Consider the following 14,214-nt stretch of genomic DNA (forward strand, 5'->3'; position numbering starts at 1 on the left):
GTGGATTATTAAATGTCTGTCTTTCCATTGTGATTCCACCTCTCAACTTTAAATAGCTTCGTTCAAACAAGGTAGAGGAAACTTTTTTAAGAAAAAAATTTATTTTCTGCACTAGTATTTATACAGCTGTAAACTCAAGGAATCATCCAATACTTGTACAAATCTGGGGGAAGAGTTAATAAGCACCTTCAACGGTTTCCACAGTTTAAGAATTTACCATTTAAAACGGTTTAGAATGAATCTAGTAAAATGAATAAAAGTTATAAAAACTATACAAAAAATTACGACAGAACATTTGATATAGGGGGCGTGATAAATATAAAAATAAAGTGAAGCTAATTTATGGGGTGGAACGATATGAAAAAAAAGATCCATATGTTCTCCAAACCTTGTGATGCTTGGGGATATACCTGCCTCTCAAGTCAAACTCCAATTATTCCGGGAAAGGCTCTCTCTCAATTCAGGCTCCAGTGTGCTGCAGGTAAGGGGGTGGGGGGACTACGTGTGCTGAGCTTTGCAGATAAGCAGAGGGATCGCCCCCTGAAGGAGAAAACCAGGCCATTTCTTCCGCGGTCTTGCGTGTAAGTGTTCTTTGGCAAAGAATATGCTGTTTTCCCTTCGGGGTTATTTAAAAGGTTTTCTTCCCACTTCTGTTAAATCCCCTCCTCTGCCTTTACTCTTGGGTTTTCATTCCTGCTTCTGGTTGATCTCTTTGTGATACTGTCACGGGGTCTTCTCTGCTCCCTCACCCTAGACTTCACTGACTCAACCTCCTGATGCTCAGCTTCCAATCCAAAGTTTCCACTGTTCTAGGACTCTGGGAAGCAGCTCATTAAAAAAAAATAATAACACTAGCTACTCATGTGATCAGGAGATGTTTTCTAAACCAACTGGAGAAACATGAACATGAAACATGGCAATGGTCCTTTTAATTACACCAATGAGCAGTGAAGGGTCGGGGCCATATATAGATATCCAACTTGACCCTCCTGGATTATGTCTTCAGCTGAGAATACGGACAGCAAGGGCCACGGACAGAAGGGGAGACAAAGGAGGAGCAGGGTCATGGCTGGCTGCAGACTGGCTCTCAGGAGTGGAGGCCAGAGGTGAGGGACGACAGGGGGACGTCACTGACACTGGCCCCGGCCCGTGTCTCGGGTGGGTCTCCACGAGGGGGCTGGGCACAGGTGCCATGGTGGGGCTGCGGTGCCCAGGAGACCAGGGGCTGGCATCTAAGCGCTTTGGACACAGGGGGACAATTTGGTGATCTTTGGTATCATTTAAGGCACATCAGTAGAATCCCCATCCTCAAACATCTGACTTGACACCATGCAGTTCCTTCCTACTGGACGCTCCTGTGATGTAAGCCCTTCACTACCAAAGGCCACTGTGGAGATGCCAGTGACGCACCCAGGAGGGGCTGCTCAGTATGACCTACCAAACGCTCATGCGTCCCTGGGACAGGCTGGGCTTTGATCGAAAGGCAAGGCTGGCTCGCTAAAAGGTGGGCCTTCGGCAGGGTGTGGGTGGTACAGGATTCCAGGGTGAAAGGTCAGAAGGATAAAGAGGAAAACCAGAGCACCAAGAGAAGTAAGGGGGGCTAACTCCCTGCCTCCCTCACAGCCTTGCCTAGACGATCCTGGCTGCTGTGTCCAGCAGCTGACTGGACGATAGGCGTCTCGGCGAGGCTGAGCTCGCAAGGCCCCTGGGAAGGGGCAGCGCAGGCCCGGGGAGTGGAGGCTGGGGAAGGGTCTGGAGCGCCGGGACGGCATCTAACCCTCCCTTGGGCTGTGTGGCCTTGTCTGAGGGTTGGGATCAGGGAGGTCTCTGTCTTTGTGTAGCGGCAGGGGCTGTCCCATTCCAGTTGGGGCACAGGCTGGGTTGGGCCTGGGCTTGGTGGCCACAGAGCCACCAGGTCAGGCAGTTTGGACCCTTTCAAGTAGGGTGTGGCTGTGAAATACTTGGAGAGGGAACTCGGCCCCCTGGTCTTCACTTCACTTCAGCTCAATACAGTCAACGCCCAGGGTGTTGTCAGGGCAACGGCAGGTCCTGCCTCCGGGGGTGGCCAAGCAGAGGTGCGTGCAGCCGCCGTTGTTCACAGAGCAGTAGTTGTGACCTGGAAAAGGCAGAAGTCAGCGCGACAGCTCAGGCAGCCTCGCAGTTACTTAACAGACCCCAGGGAGAGGCTTCCAGCTCTGATTAGAACACGAAGCTGGGCTTTCCAGCACAAAGTGCTCTCTGTCTGGCTTGGCCACTTGACTAGGGGACGGGGGTGGGGGGAGCGGGAAGGGGAGCCGGCGAGGAGAGGAGTCTCGCAGAGGCGGCACAGCTCGACTCTGCAGCCAGGCCGCCCAGCTCACCCCAGCTTCTGCCACCGTGAGCTGTGTCGCCTCAGGCAAGCGGCTTCAGCTTCCTTATTTATAAAGTGGGCATAAGACTTGTACCCGCCTCACAGGGTTGCTATGAGGACAAAGTGAACCGGTGAACACAGAGCAGTCAGTACGCTGAGCGACTTGGCACGGGAGCGGTGCCCAGCGTCACGTCCACGCCGGCAACGGTTATTATTGTTAATTACTGTTGGTGCTGTCAGGCCAAATGGATGGACTTTTAAAGCAGCAGAGATCCTAACACTGACGTCCCTGGTCGGAGCCGGAAGGCCGCATACTTCTAGGCCCACTCCAAGAGCCAGTGCTCTTCCTCGCCCTGGCCCACCATCCACTCCTTCCCCTAACGCTTTCCTTCGGTTCACCCGGCTCACCAACGTGTCAGTGAAGACCCTTGGTGGAAGGGACTGTGTCTCACCTGCCACATGACCCGGGCTACCCACAGCCACACAGGGATCAGCCGGAGTGTGGGCTCTGCGCCGGGGCGCCCCCCGCCCCTGACCAGTCAGAGCACCAGGGAGTTACCTTCAGGACACTGAGACAGAGCGGCGGCGATGCCGTACAGCCGGGTCTGCTTGTGAGGGTGGAAGGTGTCCGACTCTTTGGAAACAGCAAGGTCCACAGCAACCACAGAATTCCTACGGAGCCCCAGAGGACAGGTGGTGAGAACACAGCCGATGGCTCGACCTCCTCTCTACAGGGCCGTCTCTTCCGTGGTCTGGGGGATGCACTGGCAGCCACAACAGACACACTGGCCTTGCTTCCCACCCACCCTCCTCTTCCCAGGCGGCGTCAAGCCTGCGCTTCTCTGGCTTCTTAGAACAAGGCCAGCCCTCCAGCTCCAAGTCCCAGGCTGGGCAATGGGCTTTCTACACGGATGCCCCCACCACAGCAGCTAGCGCCGTTTAAACCCCGGCCTCTGCAGGAAGGACTGGTCAAGAGGGCACTTCGGGAACACCGCAGTTAAAGGACTATAATGAAGTTGGGGCACGGAGTGGGGGTTGTGGGCATGGAGCCCACCAGCCGAGTGGCCCAGGCCAGCTCCTGGGGGAAGAACAGACATGCTCAGGAAGTCCAAGTTCGAGGACTCAAAGCTGCCCACCCAGGGGCGTCCGGATAATAAATAGCGCCCCCTGCTTCCCGAGTAGCCCTGCCCGCCCCTCAATTGCCCGCCTCGCCCAGCTCTGGAGGCTGGAAGGGCAGGGCCAGGGGCGACTTGGGAGGGGCGTGGCCCCCAGGGAGGGCGGCAGGGCAGCCCCGGCCCCCGCGCTGCAGCAGCTGACGTACGTCTTCCAGTCTGTGTAATACAGATTCTTCCCATAGCTCGTGACAGCAAAAGGATACTGGAGGCCTTCAAGAACCGTGCGTCTGCTGGGCTGACTGGGCTTCAGGCATTCGGCCCGATGGGTGCCTGTGTGGGGTGGAAACAAGCCGTCTATTGTTCACACAAGAAACGGTCCCTTTGTGTCCAAACGCGAGAGTCAGGCAAGGGTCAAAGTCAGCGGTACGCGCTCAGATCCTGAGAACTTGCTCTTCTAAATGAGAAAGGTGTCTGTTCGTCCTCCCTGGCCCCTCCCACTGGTCAACCCCACCTCCATCCAGCACTACACCTGGTTCTGATGGGGGACGGGAGCCGGGGCAGAGGGACGGTACCCCGTTTCCCCACTCCCGCAGAGGCTGGGAACTGAGTGGGAAGGATGCCATCTCCCAGCTCCCGCTGTAACCCCTCCTCCCTGAAGCGGCTCCAGGCCTCCCCTCCTTGCATTCACAGCCCTCAGAATTGCTAAATTGTTTGTAAATAAGTTCCTTTGTGTTATTTTTTTAGATTCCACATGTAATTGATATTATATGGTATTTTTCTTTCTCCCTCTCACTTAGGATGACAATCTCCAGTTCTGGGTTATTTACAAAACAGAGACAGACTCAGAGACATAAAGAACAAACTTATGGTCACCAGTGGGGAAAAGGGGTGGGGAGGGATAAATTGGGAGTTCAAGATTTGCAGATAGTAACTACCATATATAAAATAGATAGACAAGTTTCTATCGTACAGCACAGGGAACTGTAGTCAGTATCTTACAGCTACCTATAATGAAAAAGAACATGGAAAAAATATGTGTCTATGGATGACTGAGACATTGTGCTGCACACCAGATATTAATGCAACATTGTAAACTGACTATACTTCAATTGAAAGAAAAAGAAACGGTGACGGGTACAATGCATATCTTAAGGTGAGTCAGAGGAACACACGGAACTCTAAGGGGAAACATATTCATGAAAAACCACAGCTTCAGGTTAGGGATTCTGATGACTAAAGCCTTGCCTGCTCCTCCAGGTCAGGTGGATGTCAGCGTGCACAAAAACTGCTAAACTGCGCCACGGGGTTAGCAGCTGTGCACAGCCTGGCACCAGCGCCCGCGTTAGGACCGACCTAAGGCTCGGGTTTTCATCTAACTGTGCATGTTTTACTCTCTGCATCCCCCGTGGCACCTGACAGCATCTGGGACAAAGCAGGAACTCAGCAGAGATTTGATGGATGATTGACACTCCTCCCTGACCGAGCATCCTGCCCACATCCCTTGCCCGAGGGACACCCCAGATCTGCCCAGGCAAGGGCCCACAATCAGAGCTGCATGACTTTACCTGTCTAAACATCTGGGGACAAGCAGGAGCTACAAGACTATAAGTCAGAGAATTGCTCAGTGTCAGGATGAGGACCGGCTCTGGGGGTCAGCAGACTTTGTCTTTAAAGGGCCAGATAGTAACTATTTTAGGTTTTCTGGGCCAAGAGGCAAAATTGAGGACCTCATATAAGCATTGATATAACCTTTTAAAATGTAACATTCAAACATGTAAAAACCGTTTATAGCTCCCCGGGTTATACCAAAACAGGCCACAGGTTGGATTTGGCCCAGGGGCTGTCGTTTGCTGGCCTAGAAGATGGAGAGCTCTCCCTGGACTGCGCCAAGCCCAGGGAAACAACATTTCAGAGCAAAGATATGCAGCTGTTTTTGTGTAGAGGAAAAAAACAGTTATCTTAAGCTCTCTTCCCTATAACAGATACTCCTATGTACCAACGGGGCTGGATCACTCTGGGTAACAATACTTGGTCGAAAACAAAGCACTGTTCCCACCCAGGAGCCAGGCCTGGGGCTTGGCATCACCTGCGTCCACCCAGCAGAGCTGAGATGAGTAGGCATCAAAGGTGAGCCCGTTGGGCAAGCCCAGGTCGTCCTGCACAAGGATCCTCCGGTGTGTGCCGTCCATGTAGGAAGCTTCAATTTTGGGGCTGTCTCTGTTCCAATCTGTCCAATAAAGGTTCCTGGAGGGGAGGAGTGGGGAGAAGGAGGAAGAGAGATCATGAAGACGCAGGAGAAAACGTTCACGGAACCCCCGATGAAGACGAGAGCAGACGCTGAAGCACAGAATGGCTAAGACACGTGGAGGTGGTAAGACACATTTTCCTTCGCAAAGACACTTGGATTGGGTTCTTCGCTTGAAACTGCCTACTCTGTTACTAATGATTTCACTTCCCTTAAGCGTAAGTGACATAAACCTGTGGCAATCCCACCTGCTGTCACCACACAGGAAGGCAGAGCTGACCCAGGAGCTGGGCGCAGGAGCGGATGCTGGCAGAGGCGGTGATCATGGCACCTGCCGCCAGGAGGCGCCACAGAACAAGGGCTGCGGTCTCCAAGGGAAGGAGCCACGGGCCTGGTGTGTGAGATGCAGAGCTTGCAGTGAGGGGAAGGGGGAGAGAGAGAGCACTGTGTGCTGACGAAACCCACAGGAGGGGTCTCCAAGGTGTCCACGTGGGGTTGGCCCCCAGGAGGGAGCCCCTGGGATACATTTATGCTCCCCTGATGCTCGTCTGGGGCTGATACAACCCAGGTGTTGATCCACATTCAACCCAAATGGAAATATCAAACTTCTCTCGGTAAAAGACTTGAGTGTGGAACGTGGTGTAAACGTTCTGGCGTTTCTCCATGTATCTACAAGCCACTGGCTGTAACCCATTCATCCTAAACGCACTCATGGCAGGAGAGCAATGCGGGAGTTACAGCCTGACATTTGAGAAGCTCCAAAAGGGGCGGATACAAGCGGAACAGGTGCACACACAGATCTACAGAGATACCCTCTCACGGAATCCGCTACGATGCCTCTGGGATTCACCAAATCGGTCTCAAACAGCACCCGGCGCTGGGAGCCATCCAGCTTTGCCACTTCGATCCGATCCAGGTGAGAATCCGTCCAGAAGATGTTGCGGCCAAGATGGTCAAGAGCGATGCCTTCTGGGCTTCCGAGATCTAGAGGCCAACACAGAGCACTACTGGGGTGGTTTTTTGCTTTTTTTAGCAGGTAAGATTACTGATTTCTGATTACTCAGTGCTACTCCACCTGGAGTCTAGTCCTTGCACGTTGAGAAAACAAATGGCGATGGGAAGTGCTTGTTGTTTATAAGTAACACTTGGCCGCAAGCTAAAAAAAGCCGCTAGGTCCCTTGATGGACAGCCACCCTGCGCACCGCCTTGGGCCCACAGTGATGCGGAAGCCGTGGCCCCGCCTTCGAGGAGCCCACAGCCAATCACAATTCAGACCGAGTTCCGGGTTCTGTGGGGGCATGGAGCCTGGGGAGACCAGGGAAAGATTCCCGCGGCCGTCACACCTCGCAAAGCTGGCTCCTGAAGTAACAAAGGGACTTTGTCAGGTAAAGATCCTGGATCACGGTTTTCCAGGTAGAGGGACCAGCACATAGGTATAAAGGAAGACTGGACGTGGCTTGAAGTGAGCTGTTCATAATTTTGTATGGCTGCAGACCACGAGGGTGGAAGGCGGCCAGAGATGAAGGTAGGTGCCCATGTTCATGAGCTTACAGCTTCTCCCACAGGCCAAGGGGAGGCACTGGAAGATCTGAAGATGGGGAGATGGACAAACAGACTTGCTACTTGCTAATGGGGAAAAAAGTCATTTCAGAGAAATGATATATACAAGAAATCAGAGCTGTTATCACTTTTATACGAGTATTAGGAGTATAAAGATAGGGTGTCAGTGATTGCAGATAACTCCTCAGAAGTCTTTGCCAGGTTGTAAGTAACTGATTTGCAAGCCAGGGGTTGCCACGAGGTAAACGGACCGCAATGTGAACCTTCAACGTCCCCCTAACCTAATCAGAAGTCCGAGATCACAACGGTGTCCTGACTATAGATGCAATCAAAATAAAAGTTAAAACCCCACCAGGGTTTTACTGGTGTCACCTGGGATTCTGTCCCCACTGCTGACTACAGAATTCAAGGTCACCTGGCAGGGCTGGCAGGGCAAACAGGAAGGAGAAGAGCCGGGGGTGGAGCTGCCCTGACCCTGGGACCCGGGAGAAAGAAACCAGCCCAGCACTGTGTTCTCCCCTCAACACAGAAGCAATCCCGACCCCCGGCCCCCTCGGTATGGGCCTTCACTGGACTCCTAACACGACCATGACTGTCAATGCCGGAAACGTCAAAGCCCCCCTTGAAGGACCACCACGATCCAGAGGAAGTTTCTTAAGAATGAGAAACAGCAGTTGAACAAGGTCTTTATTATTCAGACCCAAAGCAAAGTTTTATAAAGTATTCGAATATGTCCCACATCCCTAGAGGCAAAGGGGCCGCTAACCCCTAAAGGCCCCTTCCGACTCTCAGACGCAACCACAAGTCCTTCTGGGGTATATCTGGAAGGAGCACATCCTGTGTGAGGGGCGTCAGTGCTCAGACACGCACAGGATGGCGGGGGGAAGAGCATCTTTCCAGATGCCTGGGGAAGCCTGGGAAGGAACTCCACGTCATGTCCCTTTATAAACAGCCCTGGTCCTGACGCCAAACCCAAGAGCAACCAGACCTCCTCCCCTCACCAGGAGAATACTTCTTTCTGGGCTACAGAGCCAAAGGAAAGGCCTGGAAAGCCTCGCCCTTTGCTGTGAGTCAGGGCAAGACGGGAAGACAGCAGGGAAGTAATATTCTGCACTGTTCATGTCGAAAGGAAACAGAGGATGGTACTTGTTAGAGATATCTGATTAGGACTTGAGCTCAAGGAAAGACAGGGAGGCCCAGAATTCCAACTGCATGAAATTGGCCTGAAATTAGAAAGGAAAGAAAAGATCCCACTGGCTCCTTCACTCACTAGGGGTGTACAACCACATGCACCAGGATGAAGGTTCAAGCGGAAGCTACTTTCTCTCTTTTTAAATTAAAAAAAAAATTTCCCAGTGATCTTTCCTCTGCAAAGATCACATTCCGATTTAATTCTGTGTTTTCACAGCGAGCTTTTGCCTGGTATGTTTCTTAACTGTGCTCACAGCTCTCTTGGATGGTTATCAATTCCAAAAGCAACAGGAAATAGCAGACGATGACCTACTCCCCTCTTCCACTGGGGTTTGAAGTCAAATCATAGATCAGAGCAACAGCATTCTTAACGGTGATAAGATACAAAAAGGCACTTTCAAACTTCTGCCCATTAAAGCAAGAGCCACGAAGACTAGCAGACATTATTTAAATAGCACATTGGCTTCCAGGAAAGAGTGCGAGGTTTATGACCGAAGTCAAACATGCTGAACTCAACCTCAGCTTGACAATCCTGCTGTATCATCTCTTCTAAAGGAGCCAAAGAAGGAAAAACTGGCCCCGGGACGCAGGGACCCTTCCAGAGTATCACTTGCTGGGAAATGTTAAATTGGAAATTGGAAAAGCTATACTCGGCCCTGCGTAAGAAGAAATACCGAAGAGGCTCATATATTTTAAAGATGTATCATTGATTTTGAGGGCTTTCCTGAGGGAACAAGATGATTTTATGTAGCAAATACCACTGGCATGACAGTGTCTTCGGATTGGAAACACTTCCAAATCAGCCGATGAGTCACCGACTTAGCAACATGAAACATGTGGCCTCTTCAGTGCACGAGGATGTTTACAGGTCCTTGGATTTTTGTTGTCATGGGCATTAACCTTGATAAAACATATCCATGTTAAATAGCCTTGACTTGTTGAATGTAAGCGCCTTCCTTTATGCCTATGTGCCGGTCCCACTCCCTGGAAAACCTTTATCCGGGATCTGTGCCTGACAAAGTCCTGTGTGAACAGCCCTTGGCTTAAATCGGCATCTGTAAGTTAAGGGATGGAGGCTGAGTGTCGGGGGTGGCCTGGGCCACAATGCCATGCACTTTTATAATCAGCGATGCGACCAAAAAGCTGAGAAATGTCCGTCAAAGTTCAGCCTGATGTGCTGTCATCGTCCGGTAATCTGACCAAGTGCCAGCGGGGGCGAGGCAGAAAAGAGACCCGCCCCGCCGCGATCTTACAGGGTGAAGTGACAAACCTTCGACTCAGCTGCCTTGGGAGCAGACTCGGCTCTCCAGGACCGTATTCGCCGCCACGTTTCTGACCCTCCCATCTTTTTGATTCCTCTGCCTGTTGCCTTTGGGAAAACCCCAGTGAAGCACCCTGTGCAGCACACACTCAGAGACTCAATTCTGGGCTTCGAAGCCAGAGGGAGAAAGGTGTATCCAGACTGGATGGCCGAGTCTGGCCTTCACTATTCATTAAAACTGACTACGTAAGCTTTCAGATAAAGGTACGGACACTGGCTCTGTTTTAATGTTCTCCTTGGGCTAGCAGCAAGTCCCCGCTAAGGTGTTCATGATTTAATGAGTCCCAGAAGGACTCTTCAGAGAAGGCTGGAAAGGGTGGTGTTGAAAGTTGAGAAGCCAGCCCCTCTCCCATTACCATGTCCTGTGAGCAACTCTTCACCGCCCCCTCCACGCCCTCCCAAGAGCCACCTGAGCTGCTGGAAGCAAAACCAAAAAGCAAGAAGGATCCTGGCTTGCCCACCTTGCCGGATGATGGTGGTCGGCTCTCCGCCCTGCAGACTGGCTCTCCCAATGGAAGGCTCGCTGATGTCGGTCCAGTAAACCATCTTGTCCACACAGTCAAAGGCCAGCCCGATGATGACTTTGTCCTGGAAGCACAGAAGCAGTGGTGAGAGTGGCCCCCTCCTAGCACGTGAGTGACTAAGGACGGTAGGAACCTTTCATGTGCTTACAGGCATCTGGATACCTTTGAAGATGAAGTGTCTTCAAGTCTTTTGTCCAATTTTTAAATGTTTCTTATTGAGTCATAGGAGTTCTTTACATATTTCAGATGAACATCTTTTGTTATACACATATATTTGTGTGTGTTCCTCTTGGTACAGAGCACTTTTTAATTTTCTTGATGTTTTTGAAGTGTAGCAGTTTTAAATTTTTATTAAGTCCAATTTATTATTTTTTTTCTCTTATGGCTAATGCCTTTTGTATATTGCCTAAGATATCTTTGCTTACCTGAAGATCATTTAAAAAAAACTTAAAAGACATAAATATTGGAAATGAAGAGGTAAAACCACTCTGTTCTAAGACAATGATCATTTACGTAGAAGATTCTGGAGAATCTATAATATTATTTTAACTAACAATTAAATCTAGCAAGGCTGCAAGATGCAAGGTGAATATAAAATTGTATTTCTACACACTAGCATAAAGTAGAATTTTTAAATAATAATGTCTATAACAGCAACAAAAACAAAGAAATTAATAGTAAGTATCTTTAAATGTGCAAGATTCTGTACTAAAGACTACAAAATGCTGCAGAGTGAAATTAAAGAAGACCCAAACAAATGAAGACACAAGTTAGTTTAATGGGTCAATCATAGGATTTAATATCGCTAAGGTATCAATTCTCCCTAAATGGAGGTAAAGGTCCAGTGCCCTCCACGTCAGAATCCCAGCAGGCGTTTTTTTTTTTTCCTTTTTGGTAGAAACTTACAAGCTTACTCTCAAATGTTTCTGGAAATGCAAAGTGAGGCTCTGGGGTCCACACAAGTGGGGGGCCAGGACGATCTCTCACTGGGAGAATCAGGGTTCTCAGCAGACACTTCCCCCAAAAAGGTCAGGGCAAAAAGGACACAGAGACCCAAACCTTCCACCATACCTAAAAAATAACTCAAAATGAATCAGAGATCTAAATGGAAGAAGCTAAAACTATAAAACTCTTAAAAGGAAGCCAAGGGGAAGGCTTCAGGACACTGGATTTGGCAATGATTTCCTGGATATGACATCAAAAGCAAAAATACATAAATGGGACTTTATCAAAACTAAAAACATTTGTTCATAAAAGGAAACAAGCACCAGCTCATGGACGGAGAGAAAATATTTCCAAATCACATACCTGATAAGGGGTTAATTATCTAGAATATACAAAAAACTCCGACAACTCAGTAACAACCAAACAATCCAATTACTACATGGGCAACGGCTCTGAGAAGACATTTTTCCAAAGAAGATACACAAATGGTCCATAAGTGCATGAGAAGATGCTCAACACCGCTGATCATCAGAGAAACGCAAATCAAAACCACAGAGAGATACCACTTCACATGTGAGGGCAGCTGCTATTAAAAAAAACAGAAAATAATAAGTGCTGACAAGGTAAAAGGGAAATTGTGGCCTTTGTGCTCTGGTGGTGGGAATACAAAACGGTGCAGCTGCTAAGGAAAACAGTATGGCGGTTCCTCAAAAAATTAAAAATAGAATTACCGTGTAATTCAGCAATTCCACGTCTGGTTTATATTCAAAAGAAGTGAAAGCAAGGACTCGAATATAGAGGTTTGTAAACCCATGTTCATAGCAACTTTATTCACATTATTCAGCATTATTCACAATAGCCAAAAGGTGGAAGCAACCCATGTGTCCGCTGATGGATGAATGGGTAAACAAAATGTGATATATTTTCAATGGAATGTTATTCAGCCTTAAAAAGTCAGGAAATTCTTACACATGCTACAACATGGATGAAACTTACAGATATTATGCAAAGAGAAGTAAACCAGTTACAAAAGGGCAAATACTGTATGATTCCACGTAGAGGAGGGACCCAGAACAGGCAAACTCATAGACAGGAAGTAGAATGGGGGTTGCTAAGGGCTGGGGGTTGGGTTGGGGGGGTGGAGGAAGGAGTTGTTATTTCATGGATACAGAGGTTCAGTTTGGGATGATGAAAAAAGTTCCGGAGACTGACGGTGATGATGGTTGCACAACAATGTAAAAGTACTTAACGGCCTTGAACTCTGCACTTACAAACAGCTGAATGTAAAACTAAGCAGACAGAACACAGTGAGTATTTATCGTGTTGTTTCGGCTCCCTCCCCTCCACCGATCCCACCTCAATCATCTGCTTTTCATAGCTTCCCTTGAGATTTTAGCCTCTTCCCTCGGTCTTGGGGGAACATGAATTTCACAGGGAATTTAAGCCACTCCCACGACCTGGGAGTGTGTGCTAGTGAAGAATGGTGATTACCCTTCGAAGGATTTATGCTTCTGGGAGGCAACAGAACACAAAACTCACGTACTCGTCCCTTCAGCAAATATTTTTTGAGTGCCAAGCACTGTCTGGGGATCTGGGAACACCACTGGGAAACACGTACCTCCACGAAATACAGCAGGCAACATTTTCTGGTCGTGCCTGCCTGTATTCTTGGTGGGAAGAGATACACAGGAAACTGAACATATACACTGATATATAATGTATTGAGTAGTGCTGGGTGCTCGATGAAAAACAAAGCAGGATAAATGGAGGTTGTAGTTGAAATAGGGACAGTCTTCTCTCAGAGGTGATGTGCCAGCAGAAATGTGAGTGAAGTGAGCAATGCAAGTGTCTGGAGTGAGAGAACCCCAGATAGGGAGACAGCAAGTGCAAAGGCCCTGAGGTGGGAATGTTTGTGCATGTTGAGGGCCCAGCCAGAAAGCCTGAGGGCTGCAGCTGGTGAGTGAGGATGCAGTGGTAGGGAGTGGGGGTGGGAGAGGTACTCAGAGGCCATGGGAAGAACTGGTTTTTATTCTGCATGAAGGGTGCATCCATCAGAGGGTTTTGTGCTGGATAAGAACGTGAATCCAATCAAGACCACTTTGCAAGAGGCTTCTGAGAAGCATTTTTATTTTGCAGGCTTTTTTGGATCACGTTTCTCCCCTGGTCAGAAAGGAGAGGGGGTGTGGCAGTGTGTGGGGTCTGTGATGTGGTGACGGATGCAGGAAGAGAAAATAAGGCAGGCAGGAAGGACGGGAGGAGGGAAAGGAAAAGGAGAAGAAAGACCGGATGTGGCAAAGAAGCCCAAGCAAAATGTCTACCCAGAATTTTCAAGCAGGCTCTGCAGCCAGAACTGAGGATGACAAGAATTTCTCCTGGACTTTCATCTCCAAGAGCTGACGCCTGCTCACTGTTACTTCTTCACTCCCTAGGGGACCCCGATGGCCTGGCATCCCTGACTGAGTCCATAGCCAGAAGCATCTGGGTCTTAGGTTTGGTTTCCTGGCAGAAGTTCGGGATCACAGATAAAACAATGTCTTTTCAGAAGTGTCTGACTTCTATCTATGGGACCAGAATTCCCCAACTCACAAAACACCTCTCTGAAGCTTTGACAAGCTCTAAGCTAAAGCTCGTTACTGCCTCTGGGCAGATAAGAGGATCCTGTGACCAGCGGCTGTGGAAAGATGAGTCACTTTGCCAATTTAGCAGGAATGGCAAGACCAAACTGCGGATGCACGCAGACACCATAGCAAGCTCACATGACGCCCCCACCCGAAGGGTCAGATACCAAGTGGTCTCTGGAAGGAAGGCCTCCCGTTTCTGCTCCCACTCTCAAGCCTGGCGGGGGGGGGGGGTGGGCTCAGGAATACGGTGGCTTCATCTAGAGATGGACACCAGGGTCACGCAGAACGACAAGGCACCTGGGTCCAGGGGTCCAGCCCCAGTCCCGGGTCTGACTCCCCCCT

The 14,214-nt window shown here is 49.6% G+C and overlaps 1 protein-coding gene across 1 annotated transcript in view; it reads right to left on the bottom strand.

Moving 5' to 3' along the window:
* Positions 1-91: 91 nt before the first annotated feature.
* Positions 92-14,214, bottom strand: part of NID1 (nidogen 1) — an 80,441-nt gene continuing 66,318 nt past the window's right edge. The window contains exons 15-20 of the mRNA XM_032491905.1: positions 10,244-10,370; positions 6,523-6,694; positions 5,552-5,709; positions 3,672-3,795; positions 2,910-3,022; positions 92-2,116 (exon numbers count right to left, since the gene is read on the bottom strand). Of these exons, the coding sequence (XP_032347796.1) occupies positions 1,995-2,116; positions 2,910-3,022; positions 3,672-3,795; positions 5,552-5,709; positions 6,523-6,694; positions 10,244-10,370 (816 nt within the window). The 3' untranslated portion in view covers positions 92-1,994. The remainder of the gene's footprint in view (positions 2,117-2,909; positions 3,023-3,671; positions 3,796-5,551; positions 5,710-6,522; positions 6,695-10,243; positions 10,371-14,214) is intronic.

This window comes from Camelus ferus, chromosome 11 (genome assembly GCF_009834535.1).
Source record: "Camelus ferus isolate YT-003-E chromosome 11, BCGSAC_Cfer_1.0, whole genome shotgun sequence".
Classification (NCBI taxonomy): Eukaryota; Metazoa; Chordata; class Mammalia; order Artiodactyla; family Camelidae; genus Camelus; species Camelus ferus.